We start from the raw sequence: 23,730 nt of genomic DNA, 5'->3' as shown, positions 1-23,730 counted from the left end.
TGTGTAAATACGTTGTGCCTTTTGCCCCATGCTGGTGTGTGGGGCATCTCATTCATTTGTAAGATTTTTAAACAAACAAACAAACCACGGTTATGAAATCCCTGTATAGGTGATATTTCATCAATTCATAAATAAAGTTAAACCTATGACATTTACTATAAAACAAATACAATTAATGCATCACACTTGTGAATTTACCCTCAACTGTTTTCAAAATGTTTCTTACAATCTTTATTATAGTAATAAGAATATAATATAACAATACATGTATTCTAATAAATTATTATTATGGTATAAACATTTAATAAAGGAATTTAATCATTTCTGAGGCCAATATAAACTTGGTATTGTAACTTGACTTGATTCTTATAGAAGAATTTGACTTGACTTGCTTGAGGTGAATCACTGACTTGACTTAGCACTGTGACTTGAGATTTACTTGTGAATTGAACCTCTTACCTTGATCCTCCAACCTTGCTCCCACCTCTGATATTATCTTTATTTAATTAATAAATCATTTTTGACACAACTACATTATGTGTCTAATCACAAACTTACTCCTCTCCTTAAATGTACCTTCCAAACATGAATGGAACTTTGACACTTTACTGTGAATCAAACATGCTGTTAAATATTCAGTGTATCTCAGATAATTTTTCTGAAACATATACGATACTCTTTTGATCAATAATGTCCTTTCATTAGACAACAAAATACAAAATACAAAAAAAACCCAACAACTTTTAAACATCGAGCTCCATTGTAGAAAACAATATGTTTGAGCCAGATTATATATATATATATGTAACATTCTAAAAGGTTGAATGGTTAATACAAGTCATGTTCTTTACCAAACACAACTCAAAATTTACGTTAAGACAATGTATGGTTAAAGTAAATGTCACTTGGTTTAACATTTTGCTGTTATGAAATTAATGCATTTTGAATTGTGGTTTAGATGTCAAAATACTTGAGCACTTTTGTTACAATGACGCCCTCTACTGATCCAGTCTAAACTAAAACCTGTTCAAGCAACACACAGTAGGCCAAAATATGTTCTTATTTTGTAGTATGAGTGAACACATTTTTTCATTATGATCATTCCTTATCATGATGTCGAGACTAGGCTTAATATGCTATTTTACTGTAACTGTCAGTGTCAATACGTGAACTGTAAAATTAAATGTTAAACCAACTATTGTCATGATAAGGTTACATTCCCGATTTATCTTAAATATAACTTAAATTAAACTTGTAAAAAAACAAAAACAAAAAACACTTAAAACAAAACTTTTGAGTATTGACTCTATTAACAAAATTAAACATTCATATTTTTTTTTATAAAACATGTCAAAACAAAATATCAGAATTATTAAAAATGTTTGTTCAGAAATGTATGCATGTATGTATGTATGTATGTTTGTATGTATGTATGTTTGTATTTATTTATTTATTTATTTAACAAGTTGTTTGATTCACTGCTTTGTTGGTGAGCTGGGTCATATAGACTTCACTTCCCATAACGCCCTGCTTCACAACAGAAGAGATGGCCGTCCATCTCGTTTCCGTGAATCGGTTCTTTCGAACAGCGAATTGAAACAACCAGTTCCAAAAAAGATTCAGTGATTTTTGAATCATAGAATTTTGAAAATGATAAAACCGTATTCACATAATGCTCTGTATAACAGTCTATCAAATTTCTATCAAATGTGTTGTAATGAATGTATAATGACTGCAACAAACCTAACTAGAACACATCAATTAATTATACGTATGTAAATAAACCTGCCATTTAGTTAACTCCTAAACATTTAAATTAAATACTATTTTAACAATAAAATGACGTACCTTTCGCCTCATTTGTCCTTCAAATGTTCTTGCTATCATTTCCCTCCTCTCGTCTTGGCTCATTTACGAATTAAACATGCTTGAAAAAGACGCGGTTCTTGGTTTCCTGTGAGTCGGTATGTAGTTGACTCGAGAACCACATTCAGTCTGATTCGTAAACGAGTCGTTCACACCAATTTTATGAACATGTTCGTTTGAAAAGATTCGATTCAAAAGAACAATTCGCTCGCGAATCGGTCATCGCTAAACAACAGTCGAGAGCGGACTCGGCAGTGGATTCCTCTCATACTGCCACTAAAAGAGACACACACACATACAGAGAGACGGGCGCATTTTCACACATAAATGGAGGCACGTCCATCGGGCGCCATCAAACAGCCCTAAACCTGTAAACATGGCGAAGGACCAAGAAGTGGAGCGCATCGCCAAGAAGCTGGACAAAATGGTGCACAAGAAAAACACTGTAAGTGTGACATATTTCTTTATTCCTAGCATCGGAAAAAACGGATAGGGAAGAACTATTGATTTCATCCACGCGCTCGTTTCAGTTTGTCTTCATAAACAAGCACGAGATCTAGTGTGATTATCACCTGTTTCATCCTCATCCAGTCAACCACCGGGCTCGTATTGGTCAATCTTCATGCACAATCACACATTTGGCGTTTATACTCTCATGTTTGAAGCGTTTGTGTATACTGTGATGAGCTGGCAGCTGGTTGTTCTCCAAATTTCTCCAGCGCAAACAAAAGACTCAGTTATCCAACACTTCACACCAGTCAGTCCCAGTTATGTCCCCAAAACACAGTATTTATGTGCAGACTAGCTGTGTTTTTCTATGACCCAGCCTGTAGTTGAAAAAGCCAGTGTTTACTAATGCATTTGAGAAGTTGTTGTGTAACTGTCTTTTCTCCTCGATGTGTTTTTATCTTCAGGATGGTGCTATTGACCTGCTTCGGGAGCTGAAGAACATGAAGATGTCTTTGGAGACCCTACAGGTATCTCAGCTGGACTGGAGACCGCATTTGTGGGCAGAGCATGTGCTGTGTTGGATCACATAATCATCTCTTTCTCTTCCAGTCAGGGAATCCCATGCTTTTGTTCTTTTTGGCTATTTTACTGCTTGTACTATTTCAGTAGTGTGTAGTATGCAATCTATGTAGTATGCAACATTGATATATGCATGCATAGAATATCTGGATAAATTAGATTTGCCAAAAAAATTCAGTATACAGTATATTGCATGGTACCACAATGCAATGTGCTCGACCTTGCATTTATATTGTGATCAATCAATCCCTTCATTTTTTTCCTCATTTGATTTAATTGGTAAAAAATTCAGGATTTTTAAAAATGCTATATATATATATATATATATATAAATACAAATAAAAATGTTAAGAAAATATTAGACCGTATACACAGTACATACTGCAGTATGCTAGTATTTCATTCGGAACAGAGCCACTGTGTTTTAGATAGAACATACCAATGTGTTTTTCAAATGTGGTATTCAATATTTTGTTCTACTTTATATGCATGTTATACGAGTTAATTTACTGTAGTGTTATGTAGTATATGGATTCAGTCAGTATGTATGAGTGGAGTTAATGTACAGAAAAACAGACCTGAGGAGAATTTCAAACACAATAGAGGAGCTACATGCAGAAGAAAAATGAATACACTGCTTTCTTAAGGCCCCTTCACACCAAGAATGATAACTGTAAAGTGAACTATAATGATAACTATATTAGCTTTCTGTATTGCACGCGCTGCAGTTTACGCCGCCTGGCGCTTTAAATGCTCAAGCTCTTAAAAGCAGGATGGACTCGGATTGGCTGTCAGAGTTTTTATTGTTCATCAGCTGGAAAAAAAATAGTTTTGAAAGTGATTCCAACAATATAATTCCTCTGTTATTACTCTGCTATTAATTTATATTTAGAATTATGTATTTTTTTTGAATTATAAATATAATGTTAATAATTATCGCTCTTTGAGTGACCGGGCCTTTTCAGATCAATGCCTGATGTAATGTGATTAGAATTGTAAAGGATATCATGCCTAATACTCAATGTTGGTCAAAAACAGACATTTGCTCATTCTTTTATTTACTTACGATCCCCTCTCTTTTGAGCATTTTATAGCAGAAGAGTGACCAGTTAGTCAAAGCTTAGTAATTGGCTACTGGATGGTCATTTATAACAAAATGTATCAAGTTTCAATATATCACAAATTGGACTTTGTGATAGTCCACTGTTAAATTTATTATAACAAATACGATCTTCCCATTGTTTCAATGTGGCCCACGGTGCAGTCGACACGGATCGGGATGTCAGTGAATGCAGTGCGGAAGCAGAGCTCGGAAGAGGAGGTGCAGACACTGGCCAAATCACTCATCAAGACCTGGAAGAAACTGCTGGGTACTGCATCTCCATTCACACCCAGACAGCTTAAAAATACCCTTTAGACAAGCGTTTCCCTTCTTTCAGAGTGAATGAACATGATTGAGAAGGAGACTGAAGATTTCCATTTTAAAAAGTGGTGGCACAAGGCTGCTGTCTGTTTGCTTTCTTGCTCGTATTATCTTAAGGATGTTGCACAAGTTAACTTGGTGATAGTAAATGCAATGAGTTTGTCTAAAGTTAAAGCTGGATTGTGAATCTTCTTTCGTGTAGATGGTTCTGAGGCTAAATCAGAGGAGAAGAAAAAAGGTGGATCTCCTCTCCAGTCCTCGTCTTCTAAAGACTGTCCTGGATCCAGTGACTCCAGGTGTGTGGGATCTATTTTGTAAATGCATATTATAGATCTTATTGTGAACAATTCTATGGAAGCTTGTTTTCACCTCTGAATGAAAAAATAAAAAAGGTAATTGCCACTTTTTATCCCACAATTTTGACTTCTCCCCCTCACAATTGGGTGATTTATAAAATCAGAAATGTGAGATATAAACTTGCAACTGTAAGTAAGTGTCATTTATATGAGCTGACTTTTTCCCTCAGAATTGGACTTCATAACTCGCAATTGCGAGGTTATATCTCACAATTGTGAGACAAATTCAGAATTGTTGGATATACACTCGTAATTGTGAGGGAAAAAAGTCAGAATTGCAGGGTATAAACTCGTAATTGCAAGGAGAAAAGTCAGAACTGCGGGATATACACTTGTAATTGTGAGGAAAAGTCCGAATTGTGGGATATAAACTTGTAATTGACCCTTCGCAGGGAGCTTGATTGACAGGTGATCTGACCAATCATACTTCGCCATCCGCCATTTTGTCCGACAAAGCAGTCAGGAGTGTTAGTAGATTAACATGGGAGGATTTGAACTGTTATTTGAGTGTACTGACGCCTTTCCGCGGTTAAAACAACATTCCTTATGTTCATTCATGTTTATTTGATGCTAAATGAACTAGAAGGAAGAGATGATCGGTTCACGAGCAGCTTTAAATGATGCTCTACAGTGATCTGTCAAACACATGAAAGAGCCACAAAACGGTATTTATTGTTTAAATTTCTTTTAAAAAATGACCAAATTTGAAAGGTGAGACTTATCAAAAGTAACCGAAATGTAACCTGGTCTGTCGGTGTGTTGTCAGTGTCCTCTCTGCTCCGCAATGTGTTTTTCACTGCGTGAGAATATGGTGTGGAGTGAGAGCGGCGTAGCTTGTAACTAAGGGGGGCGGGTCTTTGCGAACGGTCAATTGCAAGGGAAAAAAGTCAGAATTGCGGGATATAAACTCGTAATTGTGACGAAAAGAAGTCAACATTGCAGGAAAAATTCTGAATTGCAGGATTTAAAGTTTAAATTTAATATAAATGGGATATAATGGCGTTTAAATGGGATATAAGCTCGTAATTTCGAGGAAAAAAGTCATAATTGTGGGATATAAACTAGTAATTGCAAGAAAAGACGTCAGAATTGCGGGATATAAACTTGCAATCGCAAGAAAATAAGTCGGAATTGCAGAATATAATCTCGTAATTGCGAGGAAAAAGTAAGATTTGCGAGATATAAACTTGCAGCTGCGAGAGTCAGGATTGCGAGTTTATATTATTGTGAGAGAAAAAGTCCAAATGATCTTTTAAAATGTTTTTATTCTGTGGCGGAAACAATCTTCCATACAATGAATCTGTGCATGTTTCATAAAAAAAAAAGATTGTTTAAGATCGTGATCTTCAAGCTATTTGTCACTAGTGGTTGATTGGATCTGGATTTTTTTGATGGCCGATATATACAGTCAAACCAAAAATTATTCAGACACCAGATATCATTTTTGATATTTTTTTACTAATGGGTGCTGGACACTATAGGTCATGTATGTAAGTGAGAATACCTAAATAAAGTAAACTGTGACATATTATACCCAAAAATTCTTCATACAGTGGACTACCAGTGAAATGTATAAAAATTTGGGACCAAAAATTATTCAGACTCTTTGACCTGAACATGTTTTGCTTACCGGTACTTGTTTTTTCTTTAATTGCTGATGCGACATTTTTACACCACAGACTGAACAAAATGAAGCATTTCTTGGTAATTGGTTGACCTAAATTGGTTTTATCTAATTGTGAACTTAAATTTAACAGCTGACAGCTATTCAACCAAATTCATGTGCGAGTCTAACAGTCTAACAGAAGGATGACCAAAACCAGTGAAATATCAACTGACTTGATAACTCTGAGTTCTTGTCATATATTATTACCATTTTCTAAACTATAGGGAATAAACTGTGATAATGTGAGAAATGTTGAAGGTGTCTGAATAAATTTTGGTTTGACTGTACATATCACACTTTAATTTACATTTACTAAAATGCATTAACTATAAAAAAAAAATAGGAAACATTTAACATTTATTCTTTAATGTAACTTCTTAACCTATTACAGTAATTGTGGCAAATAAATAAAGTACAAAAAAATGAGTTTGACAAAACAGTGAAATGTTGTTTCTTCTTGTTGACTAGTAACAAACAAGAGACGCCAAAAACTCCCACCACCCCACTCTCCCCAAAATTCACCTCATTCCCTCCTGCACCCGTCACGACGGACAGTGTGCGCACTAAATGCAGAGAGCTGCTGGTGGCGGCCCTACAGACTGACGGTAAGCCATGAACTAATTAAGCCAAGTAACTGTTCATTTTAATATTTAGAAATATAAATATTTTTTTGTGAAATCAAATAAACATGTTCACATAAATTTATTTGAAAGGTTGTCATAAATATTGGTTTTGACGTTACAAAATGGTTTATAGCATAAAATGACTCATTATGTCTTACTATGTGGATGAATTACTATAAATGTATTTATAAGTTATATATAATATATGTAATTGTATTCTATTAAGTCCTGGTTTTACTGATATAACCTATATTAAGCCAGGATTATTATGTTTTTTTGAATATTACCTTTTATGCAGTGTGTAATATTGCTGTTGGTGAATGTGAAAGATTTTAAAAGTTTAAAATATCAAAGTGCACGACGAATAAAGTTATTGTCTCCTAAAATAAAGAATCGATTCTGAACTGGTGAAACGAGTCAGCAGCAATTCCAGTCTCACTTCCTGTTACACACCTACGTAACAATGTAGCTAATTAGCATAATGCAAGCCTATGGTTTTCATTGGCTGCCCGCAAACGACGTCTACTTTGAACCGCCCTCAAACAGTGTAGTTGTAAATTAGACCTGTAAGAGTTTGGTTTGTGTTGTCGACATGCCAAGAAGACGCTGTTTTCAACAGGATGAGGATTCGCGTTGGAATTAATATGGAAAAACCAGCACCACCTTAACAGTTTGTATCAAGCGCTGAGGAAGCCGCTGAAATTCTGATAATAGGTGTTTCTTTTCTGACACGCACTGCAAGCGGTAGACCAATCACAACAGACTGAGCCATCTGTAGGAAACCATAGGAGAAAACTAAATTAGAAACAATTAAAATAGCATAATTGACCTATGGCTAAGCCACGCCCCCTCCACTCACTCGGACAAACAGTCAACATTCGCTATGGCAGCTGTCACAGTAGGAGACATTTCACAGGAGGCAATTGATGATTTTTGGAGACAGAAAGATTATATATCATCTCGAAGTCACCAAAAAGGCCTTAACTATGCATTGGAGGGTTATATTAATAATTTTATTGTTGAGAAGGTCGATGAAAAGCTTCAGCTCCAGGCAAAAATTTACAGGTCAGTGTAAACGTGATAAACCGCAAAAGAAAACACAACCCCCCCCACAAAGTTCCCCAGTTGTGTTGGAAGAAAGTTTGTGCTTCAATATGTAATTGATGGTTCATGATCAAATTAAATATGTACAGGTCTAAGTTGCATATGTTTCCAGGACAAGCGTTTTTACCATCTTTACCAAGAGTAGCCTAACGTTAACTCTCCGTTAGTTTGGTGCTACAGTATTCACATGAATCATTCAGCACAACATTGCTAACATTTGTTATCTCGGTTATTTACAGATATGTTAATGAAGCTAAGTGACATGATGTACAACGCAGCTAGAAGCTAACGTTAACGTTTTCTAATGTTAGGCTAACATTAGCCTAGGACGTTACGTTAGAGATGTTAAAGATAACGTTCAAATACGTTGTTGACTTTCCTCAGAACAGATGTAGACATCCTTGTTTAATTTATCCACGTTTAGTTGCTGTTGTGGTCTACCGCATAACTTAATCCAGAGCAGACACTTATCACGGCTGAGATGTGGCTTGGGAAAGAATACACACCGTCGCCCAGCCTCTCGGGATACCTAGTGTCGGAGTTGCATGTACCCCATGCACACCGTTTGACCATTTTAAACTTAAAATGACAAGAAAAAACATAAAACGAATGAAAACTGACTAACTGCAATGCATTTCAATGGACGTGGAAGCAGAGAATGTCCGAGTGTATTGGGTTAGCTATGCGCACTGTGATTGGCTCATCGTGTTTGGGGGCGTGGCGTAGCCATAGGTCAATAGAGCCATGTTAAGCATAAAATGGTTTTACATTTAAGGAAGTTATTCTTTGTATATATTTCTCAGGTGATCACAAGACAATCGGAGCGGACTGTGAACACCTGGCAGCACAGATTGAAGATTATATCCTTCTCATTACCACAGTTAGTTGGTAAAACGGTTTAAACATTAAACAGAAATATTTGTACAATTTTAAAAAAAAAAGATTTTTTATTTTTTTATTTAAATATATATTTTGTGAAACCATGATACATTTTTGATAAATATAAAGCTGAAATTGAAGTCTTTGATGCAATGTAAATGTTTTTACTGTCACTTTTTAAAAACTTACTGACCCCAAACTTTTATTTTGAATTCACAAAAACTGAATAGACAAAGATGCATTTTGCCTGCAAATTGTGTAGTTTCAACATCTACCAGCAGGGGTCGTGATAATCAGCCAAACCTTGACCTATGACCCTAAACAATGTTTTGATAGCGCCACAGTGTTTACACTTTCCATTGAAAGCCGCCAACAAATGGTTTACTTGCAGTAGTCTCTGCATATTAAACTGTGAATATTTGAAATGTATGAAAAATGGCTTGCTTCCCCTTGAGAGGAGAAAGTAAAACAGTGACTTTGTGCTTCCTTGACTTGGACTTCATGGCACACGTATCTACCAGGAGTTCAAATCCACTGACATAAAGTACAAGACCAGACTGAGGAGTCGCATTTCCAACCTCAAGGACCAGAAAAACCCAGACTTACGCCGGAACGTCTTGTGTGGCAACATCTCGCCAGACCGCATCGCCAGTATGACCGCAGAGGTACGTCTGGATCTGGTTTTGGCTTGAGAAGTGTTAGTCACCATGAGATTAAAATGACAATTCTTAGCGTTTTATGGAATATTGCAGTATTCATTCAGTGCATATTTTTTATTTTTTAAATATATTATAAGTTCCCCTCCCTCTTGCAGTATCACTTCTTCTTTTCTCTGATGACATGTTTACTGGTGTGAGGGCGGGGAAACCTGTCACTCAAATGACATCACAACAATAGCAAACCACAACAATACAATCAATTCCTAATCGATAAAATCAAGGCCTGTCCTAGATTCGATGGCCCGTTTCACTCCAACATAAGTCACAATAGGAAAGAAAAGACTATCTGCTGTTTAAGGTCTAGCAAACTGCGGCTTCTCTGCAGGATGTGAAGCGTGTTTGTGTGAATTGTGTGTTTGGCAGGAGATGGCAAGCGCAGAGCTGAAAGAGATCAGGAAAGCGCTGACCAAGGAGTCCATTCGAGAGCATCAGCTCTCCAAAGTGGGCGGCACGGAGACTGACATGTTCATCTGTGGAAAATGCAGGGGCAAGAACTGTACTTACACTCAGGTATGCTGTGAGCAACCAGAAGCGTTTATACTTGCCATCATTATAAAAAAACAACAGCTCTCAATCTGAGCGTGACAGAGTAGCTTACACAAGTATTTGTACACTTAAGCCACGCTTTTAAAAAGAAAATGGGGGCGGATCAAGTTTCTGAAACACAAAAAGCCCCACATTTCTGTGCTTTGACCCGCTTGCGTGTCTGAAAGGAAGTTTGCAAGTGGGCTAAAGCTGCATTGAAGCGTGAAACGAGCAGGAATGTAACGCACAGTCTCTCCCCGCAGGTCCAGACACGCAGTGCGGATGAACCCATGACCACCTTCGTGCTGTGCAACGAGTGTGGAAACCGGTGGAAGGTAAGAATCTCCTACACGCCTTGCAGGGCAAAAGCCACCGGTTGACTTGAGTAATCTGGGTTACTGAAGACCTAAAAACTGTCAAATCCATTACGCGACTGATGAACACGTGCGTTTTGTCTTAACATTACAATGTCGCCACACGGTGGCAGTATTTATTCACTGTAATTTAAGGTTTTACAGCGGTACTTCATTCAAAGTTTACCAGCATTACTGACTGCATAAATTGGCTATAAGGAAATTATAGGTTTATATTTAAAACAATGACAATGGAACAAGATAAAATATAGAAAGGACAGTGGGGTTAGTTAGTTATTTTTCAGTAACTATAAGATCAGAAGGAAAATTACACACATGCTGGTGTTCCCTAGCAGACGTCAGTGTCAATCACCTATTTAAATACGTCAATATTTTATTTATATTTTTTGCTACACAATAAAACCTCACTGGCTTACATTAAAATAAACTATATAATGATATTAAACTATATTAACTGAACTGTGTTCTCATAACATTAATTTTTTCCATTACAAATGTCCTAAATAATATTTTTTATAAATAAATAATAAGGCCAAAACAATGAGTTTATATCTTTTCTTGTTACTTTTTACATTTTTATTATTAGTTTTTTCTTTAAAATAATGTTACTTTTTTCATAAAAGCGAAATGGCAAACTCCCCTTGGGGCATGTTGTCACAAAACATTTAACAACCACACTGGTAAATCATCTTTTTGTTAGGATGTCAAGGTGTGTGTGTGTTTGTTGACTTTTTTTTTAAAGGTACAACTGTAACTTTTGGCCTTCTAGCGGTTTAAAAACAAAAGTGCATGCATTTTGCGGAAGAACATTGTTTTGGTTGTGCTTCTTCTCTGCAGATGAATATTATCCTACTGCTCATAAAGTATTCACTACTAGGCTACTTAAGAGATATAACCAGTTTAGATGGAAAGTATCTCAAGCTGACTTGCAAAATTTAGCAAATTTGTAAAAACATTGACATCATGCACATTACGTCTATAGTCGTTTCTTTACAACGTGACATCGCCACCCACTGGCCTGGCAGCAGATCCGTGTAAACGAGGCACGTTTTGACAGCGTTGTCGTCTGTACGAGAAAAAAAAGAAAAGGAAAAACTTTTCCCTTTTCAGTACATATTTGTCGTGTAATCGTACCCTAAGAAATATACAAAGTGATTACTAGCCCCGCTGTATACATAACATATATTCAACGTATCTGGAAAAAGTTCTTGCATATCTTGCAGTTCTGCTATTTTGTTTAGCAGGTAAATGTTTTTCAATATATTCCACTAGTTATTATTCTTCATTTCCACGGGCGAGGGGGAAACATGTTTTGAATACTGTATTTATTGTCTTCTGTTTTCTCTTTTCATAGTTTTGCTAGAGACTAAAGTGAGCAGGATTCTTCATATGAAGAGATGACCTGAATTCATAGTGAAAGGAACTGTTTTTTTTTTTCTTTTGAGAAAAAAAAAATCTGATGTCTTTTTTTGATACATTCATTTTCATAGCTTTGTAATATATGAGTGTTGCTATTTCAAAAACCTGCTCTGTATTATTTTTTATTATTTTTTACTGGTGTAATATTGCCTTTCACGCACTGCCGATAATTTAGACTCAGTAAGTCAGCTGGCTTGTTCATTCTTGCTTTGCCTTTTGATATAGCGCTTGTGCCTTTTTGCTCAGAGTGCCAAGTGATCGCTGAACGAATTTGTACCCATTCATTCAATTTGTTTGTTTGTTTGTTTGTTTTGAACGTGTGCTTTTCATATGTATATGCAGTTTATGCACTTAGCAGATGATTTATTTAACCAAATCTTAAAAGGTTGGTTGCTTTTCCAGAGTTTAGGAAGTCTTAAAGGATTACGGTTAATATTTGAGTCTTAATGTAGGCGGTAGTTTGCTTCTTGTTGACAGCCAGACAAAGAGAAAAACAGAATGTGGTACATGATTGAAGGTTCATATGTATTATATGAATAATTTGACTGTTTTGCCTCAGTAAATTTGACTAGAAATATTTTGTGGATTGAGTGTTTTTTGTTGTTGTTTACTTCGTCCCTCCAGACCCACCTGTATGGACCCCCCCCCCTAAATTTTCAGTAGCCATTACTCTGAAAATAATATGAAAAATACCAGTGTTGAAAACAGTTTTGTGGAAATCATATATTCATATCATGAATATAAAGTTAAAAGAAAAAAATATTCTAAATGGATTTTTTTGTAGCATATGTAAATGTATAGCGCATATATATATATATATAATGTATCTTAAATGGGGCTGTAAAAATAATTAATCACATCCAAAATAAAAGTTTGTGTTTACATAATAAATGTGTGTGTACTGTGTATAATTATTTTGTATATATAAATACACACGTTCAATTATATATTTAAGAAAAATATGTTATTTATATATAAAATATGTATAATTTATATATAATATAAATGATATATAAATCTATATACAATATGTATGCAAATATTTCTTAAATATATACAAGCATGTGTGTGTATTTTAAATATATAAAAGAATTCTACACCGTACACACATTTATTATGTATGCAATCAATCGTTTAACAGACCTAATCTTAAATATATAAAACTCCTTACTGACCCCAATCTTTTGAACGGTAGGGTGGCAACGGTTTTCAAATATGGTGCTAAGACACATCACAACAGGTTTGACATCAATGGAAATTGGAACCAATGATGTTTGATGTTGATGAATTGATAAACCACTTACATTGTGGTATCACTGGTACCGGTATATGAGTTGCATGGGTCACATTTTAAAGCTCAATTGCCCTCATCTGCATTGACTATATCATTGTATAGAAGACACTATGGAATGTTTTCCACTGGGGAAAACATTTATCAAACGGTCACATTTAAAAAACATGGAGGTGAGTAAATGAATTCTAAGGTATTCTATGTTTAGCTGACTTTATTGTGCTTCAGATGTTGTCCACTAGAGGGAGCAGTCAGACAGTACTCAGAGCAAACACTCAACAACTGTGTTCCACTGACATCATATGCGTGATGTATTAACAAGAATATGATGTTTTAATCCAGTGTTTGATGTCTTTGATCCCGAGGACTTGCACATGAAACCGGTCCTATATTTTGGGAACTTCTCAGCAGTGTCCTCGTATCTTAAATTAAATCTGAGAATAGAACTGACCCTTTGTGACTTGGATAAGACTCAGCTGGTGAAATATATCTGGCCTTTGCCCGAGCAGTAATTTGCTAAGAGCTGTCACAACATTTCTTAATTATGTTGACCAAAAATAAATGCTGTCAGATCTGGTTTTGAATTGAAGGGATCATGGAAGGTGCTCCTAAATAACAGCATGTATGGGTTTAGGACCTGCCAGATCATTAAGAAAACAACGCTTTGAATGTGTGATGGGTTGGAGAAAAGGGTGGGAATCTCCCAAGCAAATGTCTCAACAGAGGGGCGTTCGAGGGACAAAATAGCCCCCAGTCATGGGGGAATTAAAGGGTCACTAAGCAAGCATTTAGATCTGCTGATTTCAAATGAATGGCTGGGTTATTTAAAATGCGCAGCGTTCGGAGGAAGTTTCCAGGCCTTTCAAGGGAGTAAACCATGAATGTATAGTCTGTAGGACCCAGCCTCAGGTGAAGAAGAAAGGAGGATTGTAATATAGTCTACATGTTACAATCCTCCTTTCAATCACAACAGACTAGGTCATCTGACCAATCAGAGCAGAGGAAGCTCTCTCTTTGAACAGTTTTCATACTGAGAGAAATGAGGTGATGCTTCGATGTATATTATGAGAAAATTAAATTGATTTTTTTTACTTTTGATTCATGTAAACCTGTAGGCTAGGAGACCTCCAAAACAAAATGAGGAACTTTTTTAAATAGCATAATAGGGGCATTTTTTAAACAAGAAAAAGAAACTCATGGATGAATCATTTACAATAATTTATATAATTTACAATAATTTATAATACAATAATATATTTCCAATTTATTTCGTGTCAACTTCAAGTAGGCTACACAGCTCGAGTTTCTCATGTATTGGTCTGTAAAGGGTCTGTTTCTGTTAGCACCTTTTATCATGTAGCCTAACTTTATCTATTTTAATGAGTGTTTCCTGAAGAGTTAGGCTACTCATCTCTGTCCAGATGACGGGTCACTCTGTATCACCGTCAGATTCATGTTGAATGGCAGCGTGAACTGAGCCTCATGTTCAACTCCAGGAATGTTTGTGGAACTTGAAGGGGGAGGGAAAAATGTATCTGTGTTGGTATTTCCGTCTCGCATTTTTAGCCATTTGTTCCCCCCCTACTAAATACATTCAAACTTTATGCGACACAGATGTTTGAACAGTGCTGATATGTGGAAGAAGCACATTCGCCGTTTCAGTCAGCGGTCACTTACACGGCAGAAGCGGAGTGTGTAGAGCCGCCTGACTGATATCCGTGTTTGTTTTGGCAATATTACATATTTCCATACATGCTCTCAGCGATGGCAACGAGAACGATAAAGCTAGATAAAATCCCTGAGCATTTAAGGATACTAACTTGGCATTTCACACTGATTTCGATACGCGGTCACGGTTAGCCCAGACTGAGTTGAAAGGATAAAGTCAACACAACAATGAGACATGTGACATGTATAACTGATAGAAACGCGAGGAAGACAGTCTAGAGCTCTTAATGCTATACAAAAAAAATCCACAAACATCCCAGTCAACTTCCTTAAAGTAAAACCAGATGTGCAGAAGGGGGTCAAGTTAAGTAGACATAATTATTTAGGCTAGAGGGATACAGTAGATCATAATACTTTTATATAGTCTTTTCACATTTAAAATGAAGCACAAGTGATTCTGTTAATGTTATTCTTTTCCATATTTCTCCCTAATCGTATACTTGACTAGGTTAGTGAATATATGTATAATTTGGACTTGATTTTGATTGGATCATTGTGGTTTTGCTATTGCTGTGATGTCATGTGAGTGACAGGTTGTCCCGCCCTCACACCAGTAAACGCATCATCAGAGAAGAGTTAAGGGGGAGTTATTTTGATTTAAGATTATGAGGGCACGTGCATTAAAAAATAAATAAATAATGACGCACACTGATCCATTTATAATGAATACTGCAATAGTCTGAAAGAAAGAAAAAAAAGAAATAGTCAGTTTAGATTTGTATTGACTTTAAGCAGTTAAGGGTTCAGTACAGTTTGAAAAGCCCTTCTGGAGGCTGCAGTAAAATTAAATCTCTTGGCAAGCTGTAAATGAATATTAACACAAACATATTTATTATTATCACTATAGTCATATCCTCTTTTTAAAAAACATATAAAAAAAAAAAAAAAATCTGCAACCAAGTCAAAAGTTATGGAATATTACAGACGGGTCCTTGATTAAATCATTTCCGGCAATGAGCTGGCCTGGGATAAAAAAGGACCTCAATTCAGCCCCAACCACAACCTGAAGAGGACGTCCTGCTACGGCACCCAAGGGCGAGGAGGAGGTTACACAGTAATGGTCACAGACTTTGGGAAACAAACAAACAAAAAATTGGTCCAGAAATCCATAAACATACTCTTTAAAACATAACTTGATTTATTTTAATACAAAATATAATGATAATGTCAATAAATAAGTGTCCATAGAAGTCCATGAGTCAGGGAGAGATTTCACTGCTGTATGTCATGGCACTGCAAATCTCGTGAGAATACACGCCAAAGAGAAAACCTCACAGAGTGAACGTGAGAAAGAGTGAGGGAAGGCCAATGAGATGCCAAGACCTTGAGGCTAGCGTGTGAGGTGACAACAAAAAAAACAAAACATATTGTAACAAAGTGACCGTTTGATGATGGCGTAATGCAGATGATGGAAACAAACGCATCGGTTATTGGCAGACTCATTCCTCCGCACAAATGTCCTTAGTTTGAGACTGTTAGAAGGCTAGATTCATTTTGGCACCTTAAAGAAATTGATGTAAACATAAGCAGCTCTAGGTCACGGTCTCTGTCTCCAATCAAATACAAGTGTGTGAAAGTCTGTCTGTTCTGTGCAGCTGTCGAAAGAGCACGAGGACAATTGCTAGAGAGCGATACAACAGATTCAAACACTCCATGCAGAGATGCATTCATTGATGAAATATTGGAACCATATTGGTTATTGCCAGATATTAGAGAATTTATATTTATTCTGTGATGCTCGTTTCCCCTATTTTTACGTATACAGACAAAACGATATTTAGGCCTGAATTTGCATTAATTGCATGTAAAATGTGATGTCATAAATTAAACCGGTAAGACATCTAATGGTAATAATAGTGAATGTGATTTAAATGCACAATAACCAGGTTTACACATTTATCATCAATAAATCCAGTTTGTTTCAATCTGATAGATTTGAACTAATTTAATATTGCTTGTTCCACAGCTAGCCATATGTTAACCAGGTTCATATTTTTAATGGAATAAATGTAATTGGTTTCGTAATGCAGATTCTAAGCGATCTGAATAAATTCATTTTGAAAATGATTTAAAAAAAAATAAAAATAAAAATAGATGCAAATAGCTCAAATAAATTATTAAACAAAATATTATAGAATTTTAATATTAGCCATGACATGAAAAAGATCAGCTTTATCGGTTTTGGGAACGTTTAAATCTGTTGCATCGGATTGGTTACAAAGCGTTCGCACTGACAGCGATTTGCAATGCAATCTGAATTAACTTTCAATGTGACTTGGCAATTTGAGTTGACGTGAGTGACAGTTTAACATTATGCAAAAATGAACCGTGACAACCAGGAGTGAACAGTGGTGCTCATTTGATCAGCTGATGCAGTACAGTAAAGTGACCTCTAAATCGCTTTCAGTGTGAACGCAAAGTGCAAGTGATGTGAAATTTGAAGAGGTCCACCAACAAGCTTCCCTCATTGAGCGTGTCTTTAAAGAGCTTTGTGGAACTGTGAATATCCCTGTGTAAGTGAGTGTTCGCTGTCAAAGGCCGCAATGACATTGACATCTCTCTCCTATTGTCTTAAGTTCACTTAACTTTTACCACACACACACACACACACACACACACACACACACACACACACACACACACACACACACACACACACACACACACACACACACACACACTCTCTCTATCTGGCTTAAGTTAGACTGGTCACATCATGTCGGACAATAAGAGCAATACTAAATATATGTTCATATATAACCATATACACACATATTTTACACACATATTCCAAAATGTACATCTTCATGCACAACTGATGGAAGAAATAAAAGGCATCAGTCATTTGTTTTTTTGTTAGTTTTTTTGGTACTACAGTACATGAAGTTCCTCCAAATTTACACATGACTCTTAATCTCACCACTAGAGTCCTTAATTCAATATACATTTATTTTCTGCACGTATATATTTACAAAGAACCAAATCCTGAAAGTACCAGGCGGATGTGGATGATTTACCTCATTTCAATGTGAAATGAATGATCTGATATTAAGACTTATTTGCTCAAACCAAAAAGAACTACTTAAGGAAGGAGAACGTTCAGGGGAAATACGAAACACCAGATTTTCAGATCAGTGCTGATATAAAAAGACCAACTCTATAACAAAACTCTATTATTGTGGACCCACTCGCACAGTACTGGTTGGTTTCATATTCACATTATGAAATATTTAGTGATGCATACGTTTGGAGTGGTATCACAGCTCACAGTGTTAACATTAATCAAACCGGTTACTCTCCGATATTCCTACTATTTTCTTAAAGAGATAGATCACCCAAAAAATGTAATTCTGTCCTTGATTACTCAGCCTCATGTCGTCCCAAACCCTTAAGAGTCTCGTTCATCTTCGGAACACAAATGAAGATCTTGTTGATGAAATCTGAGAGCGTTCTGTCTCTCCATTGACAGCTACGCAACTGACACGTTGACGCTTCAAAAGGTAATAAAAAGCATTACGGGTTTGGGACGACATGAGGGTGAGTAAATGATGACAGAACTTTAATTTTTGGGTGATCTATCCTTTAATATCAAGTGGGTTCAGAGGCTGTTGAAGGCATCTGTAAAAGAAATGAGTTTAAGCACAAGTGCAGATGCAACACTGAGCATTAAACGTGAATAAATGAAGTGTACTGGACCGGTGAAATCAATGAGGGATCCAGAGGATTTTACAGCAGCTAATGGCTTCTTTTTTTAAAGGTTTCTGTACAATACTATAAAATACTTTTTCTTGTTCTGACACATAAGAGATATTCTCCTTAAAATGTACATTGTGTGAAAAACGGACAGAAAAAACACTGTGATGACTTGATAATGCAAAAAGCAAGATATTAAAATAATTTCAGTTATTCGCTATTATTTTATTAACTAATTATATTATTTATTAACTTTTATTACAATGACATGAATTGGGGATTAAATAATTGGGGAATTGGGGATTTTAGAAAGTAGTTTTAGAGGCAGAACAAGTTTTTGCATTTACCAAGACAAACAATTTTCTGTGGAATAATGTGCGCTGACTACTAAAAGTTATTTTATATTTTATGTTGACTAAGAGTATCTGCTTTTGCCTTTCCGACTGAAGAAAAGGCAGGAACATTGAGAAACGGCTCCGCAGAACTGAAGCGAATCAGCTTGCAGAGCTGCAGTACCCGAAACTGCTCTTCAGGAGGCGCCAAAGAGACTTGTGATTTTCACACCATACAAACACTCTCTTGAACACAGAGAAACAGCGCGATTGAGCACTCGCCACTAACAGTTTGCTCGGTATGGCGTATATGTTCCAGGTTTTCTTTCATTTTTGTACAAGAAAATCAAATCAGGTCACAGTTTAACAAAATAAATAACATTAAAAAACTCTTTTTAAAATGTGAGTGACCAGTCTAATTAAGACCATGGCATTCTCTCACCTCTGTCATGTTTGTTTTATTTAATATCTCTAAAAATGGTGTTCCTCCTCTCTCTCCTATGTTGTTGTTAAGTTGTTGTTATCTGTTGTTTGAAATAAACAGGCCCAAACGAAATCTGTAATAAAACAGAAAAATTAAACAATTTAAGTTGATAATGTTTAGTACAGTATGAGTTTAGTACACTTTAAAAAAAATCATATTTCAATTAATTCCACAGATTTTCCCTCTGGAAAGTTCCAGAGATTCCGCCTGGGCCTGGAAATTGATTTGCTTTCGAAACAGTGTGTGTGGATATTTTTGTACCTATTTGTTTAGCACCTGGAAAAAGTGCTGTCCCTCTCTTTTACGATGCCACCAATCACCTCTAGACCCCCTCGCCTCAAAGAGCCAATCAGAGCACAGAGACAGTGGACAGGTCAGGGTGAAGAGAGAGAGGAGCAGATTGGTCAGGCCACTCCAGTGTATGTTATTGCAGAGGCCCTCTCAGCTCTCTTCAACTAGAAACGTCAGGAGATACAAGTAGTGAAGCATGTTTGCTTGAAAAAAAATAAGATTGCTATGAAAATCAGTAGTTGATGCTGGAACGAGGGGAGGAGAAAGAGGATTGGAAAAATGAAAACTGCATTTTCAACCCTGTGTCTTCCAGTTTCAGTCTGTGCAGGTTCAGAAGAAATGTGGGATTCCCTCAAAAATGAGAGAGGAACATGGACTGAGCAAAAAAAAAAAAGAAAAACGATAATCCAACCGCGATGACACGAAAGAAGGAGTACTTTCTCCTCGAGTGGTTGTGCAATGAGCGAGATGGAGAGAAATGGGATGGAGAGAATGAGAAAGAGGTGGGGGTCGGGGGTCTATGACTCAGATGAGGAGCGCGACCCCCCCTGCACCAGTGATCTGTAGACGGAGGAGTTGAGGAATCGTGGGTAGGAGTCTCTGTGCATGAGGGTGTAGATCTGCAGCTGTGCGTCCTCAAATATGTGAGGGGTGGGATCCTGTAACCTCCTGTTGATCACTTCCCTCACGCGAGAGTCCAGACTCACCTTCAAGACAGAAAGACAGTGTTGTGAATATTAAAATACAATGCTTTAAAAAAAATTAAAAAAATGGTAAATGTCTTTTTAAGCCCGTGTTAAACAACGTTTCAGACTTTTGAAAGGGGCTTTTTAACCTGAGTTATGAAATTTCGTATGCAAGAATACAGTAAACCAATCAGAAACTAAACTACCTCATTAAATAGTAATGCACTTTGTACAGTCACAAGAAACATTTACATGTTTAGTTGAATAAAAAATAAATAAAAAAAATGCTGAAAGGTGACATCAAACCACCCTTTTTTGACCAGTAAATTTTGATTACTTTTCCTGTCATTCATGATCACTGCATACGTATTTGTAAAATCATTTAATAGAAATACAGGTTGCGTTCTACTTGTCTTATTAACTCCATAAATATGCAAATAATAATGTTAACCAAGATAACCCATAAAAGTAGTATAATGGTTTCTCACTGAAATAATAACACATCAGTCTTCACAAAATGTCAAAAAACAACCCATTCAAAAGTTTGGGGTCAATTGAATTAATTAAATTGATTGACAGTAAATACTTTTATAATTTTACAAACGATTTATATTTTAAATAAATGTTGTTCTTTTGAAATTTTTATTCATCAAAGATTCCTGAAACAAACGTATCGCGGTTTCCACAAAAATATGAAGCAGCTCAACTGTTTTCAACATCAATATTAAGAAATGTTTCTTGAGCATCAAAACATAATATTAGAATGATTTCTGAAAGATCATGTGACACTGAAGACTGGAGGAATGATGCTGAAAATTCAGCTTTGCATCACAGAGATAAATTACATTTTAAAATATATTAAAACAGAAAACAGTTCTTTTAAATTGTAATAATATTTCACATCAAATTAATAAATCATAAGAGACTTCTTTCAAATACATTAAAAAGTCTTACCGGCCCTAAACTTTTAAACATTAGTCTACCTCAAAATGTCTTGAATATATTTTAAATCATCACCGTTAGTCCATTAATCCAACAATCGTTAGTCTATTACTACACCGACCGCTCTAGTTTACTTTCTTCCACGACTCTATTTAATGATTCCTTTCATTCTCATCCTAGACACTCAAGACCTCGTACACTCTACTGGAACTAGGAGTTCAGGGCAAAACAAAGCTCATCCATCCGAACTCCCTCACTCACTCTTGCACTCTACGGCCTATTTATATAACCACTTTACAGTAGAGCGTCCAGCAGGGATCAATTTATAGCTTCCTTTGCTCAACCTTTGCTCCTTAATTTACTTACTCAGCTGCCTCTAGAAAGTGGCGGAGTTTGAGTGTGTGAGTTCTGACTCCGATGATGAAAAAGACAAAAAGTCACATTTAACATGTCAACACAGTTAACTATAACGCAAACCAGCAGCACACGTGCGCACCGAGAACGCAATTCATGCACACCCCGCCGCCTCACACCGACAGGAGGCAAAACATAAACAGCTCATAATAGAAAGCAGGATTGACCGCCGCTATGGTGCTAGACGCCTGTATCTCAGGAAATGAGCCTTATAAAACATTAGGCTTCAATCATGCATCTGGCAGAATTCCTTCACGCCTCGTTTCTTTGTCACACATGATCTCTTAAACGTTTACTTTTTCAACATTTAGCGGTGTGAAGTTCAAGTCAAGCTTCCAAATAAGTTTACTTTAAGATAAGTCGCTAGTTGCTTCTCATTGGTCAGAACGCAGCCAATCACAGACCTGCACAGAGGCTGAAATCTGCATTCCACAAAGAGACAAGACAGAGGTGATAAAGAACAGCCACCAATCTTTCCATTGCAGTTACTGCAAACTGGACTTTTTATGGACATAGTCTTCGGTGGCTGATTAGAAAGGATGCATATATATATATATACAATATTTATGTTTTATTTAATTTAAAGGTGCAGTGTGTAATATTGACAGCTAGTGGTTGAAATGGTACTTCAGTCCAAATTCTAAAGTTGTTTCCCCCGCCCCCTCCTGCTCAGACTCGACGCTCACGTTGGTTTCCAAACAGGAACAAGCTTAATTCTACAATGGAAGGCGACGAGCCTCACACTGTAAGTTTATGAGTTGATTTATCCGCGTTTTAATATGCCTCTGGTCATACAGCTTTGCTGATGGATGCTGAGGCTTTGGTAGAATCTTCGATCTCTGACCCAGTTAATTTGCTGGCTTCCGTGGCTACAATACGCTGTGTTTTCCGTGTGCCGAAATACTTCTGGGTAAATTGGAAGTGGGCGGGATCGCACAGACCAAAACAAAAACTGACATTTCGACACGGAACATTTCAAAGTGGAATAACTGGCTGTACGTTGGTTTTTGGAGAAACAAGTATGTGAACTTGACATGTTTCCTAAATCTCTGCAAACCTATTGTTGTGCTTTAGGACAGTCAAAAAAAATGACATACAGCACCTTTAAATGAGTTCATCCTGCGGCCTCTTTTGAAGTGGGCCCTAAATAACCACTGCTCTATATATATTCCTTAGACTCACCTCACCAAAGACAACAGCATTTAAGTCCTCTGTTGTCGATTCTGATATAAATATATTTTAATTGGAATTACTTTAGACAAACCTTAAACCAAACCAACAGAAAACTTCATACATTTTTAGAATAATAATACAAAAACTTAAAATTTAAACTTGCTTTATTTATGATTTTCTCTAAATAAGTACATTCCTGGATTTCCTTAAAGGGGTTTATCAGATTTATAGAACTTCAAATATTTTTATATATTTTAGTCCTGTAAGATTAACATTTTTCCACAAACTCCAGTCCACACACATTTACTTTTCACATTTAGGTTTTACCTTTACAGCCTGTCCTGATAACACATGTACATCGACAGCATATCTAATGGATGTGAGAGTTTTGTCCTTTTCATTATCATGTGTGATGAGCAGACTTCACTCATCTTCAAAATGGCGTTGTGTGTTTCAGGGGCTGTTTGTGCGACAATGATTTTGATTGTATGTGGATCTTTTTTTACATGTTTATCAAAAGTACACAAATAAGAGGCTTAAAAGAACACAATGATTTCAGATTATGCACCCTCTCACAGATCTGCTTACAGGATAACATTTCTGCTATAAAGACAGCAGAGAAGTTTACTCTGAACCTTTAAACTAGAGTGTGTGTGTGTGTGTGTGTGTGTGTGTGTGTGTGTGTGTGTGTGTGTGTGTGTGTGTGTGTGTGT

General features: G+C 36.3%; 2 protein-coding genes across 14 annotated transcripts in view; one reads left to right on the top strand and one right to left on the bottom strand.

Moving 5' to 3' along the window:
- Positions 1 to 2,052: 2,052 nt before the first annotated feature.
- On the top strand, positions 2,053 to 12,560 carry tcea2 (transcription elongation factor A (SII), 2). Its single transcript, XM_079587846.1, has 10 exons — positions 2,053 to 2,311; positions 2,781 to 2,843; positions 4,160 to 4,265; positions 4,521 to 4,614; positions 6,809 to 6,945; positions 8,871 to 8,927; positions 9,457 to 9,611; positions 10,029 to 10,175; positions 10,454 to 10,525; positions 11,919 to 12,560. The coding sequence occupies exons 1-10, from the start codon at positions 2,243 to 2,245 to the stop codon at positions 11,925 to 11,927; spliced, it is 909 nt and encodes a 302-aa protein (XP_079443972.1). The 5' UTR covers positions 2,053 to 2,242; the 3' UTR covers positions 11,928 to 12,560.
- A 3,147-nt stretch (positions 12,561 to 15,707) lies between these two features.
- The window catches only part of rgs19 (regulator of G protein signaling 19), a 72,067-nt gene continuing 64,044 nt past the window's right edge, over positions 15,708 to 23,730 (bottom strand). For 8 of the 13 annotated variants that reach the window (XM_079588420.1, XM_079588419.1, XM_079588417.1 and 5 more), the window contains one exon: positions 15,708 to 20,509. In XM_079588420.1, the coding sequence (XP_079444546.1) occupies positions 20,321 to 20,509 (189 nt within the window). In that variant the 3' untranslated portion in view covers positions 15,708 to 20,320. The remainder of the gene's footprint in view (positions 20,510 to 23,730) is intronic. The other 5 variants (XR_013794853.1, XR_013794856.1, XR_013794855.1 and 2 more) reach the window with 3 other exon arrangements.

This window comes from Phoxinus phoxinus, assembly GCF_949152265.1.
Source record: "Phoxinus phoxinus genome assembly, chromosome: 18".
In the NCBI taxonomy this organism is placed as follows: Eukaryota; Metazoa; Chordata; class Actinopteri; order Cypriniformes; family Leuciscidae; genus Phoxinus; species Phoxinus phoxinus.
This window is presented reverse-complemented; position numbering and strand designations above follow the sequence as displayed.

Coding starts and splice junctions, on each gene's coding strand:
- tcea2 (XM_079587846.1), top strand. CDS start 2,243: ATGGCGAAGGACCAAGAAGTGGAGCGCATCGCCAAGAAGCTGGACAAA. Junction 2,312..2,780: donor TGGTGCACAAGAAAAACACT/GTAAGTGTGACA, acceptor TTTTATCTTCAG/GATGGTGCTATTGACCTGCT. Junction 10,176..10,453: donor AGAACTGTACTTACACTCAG/GTATGCTGTGAG, acceptor CTCTCCCCGCAG/GTCCAGACACGCAGTGCGGA.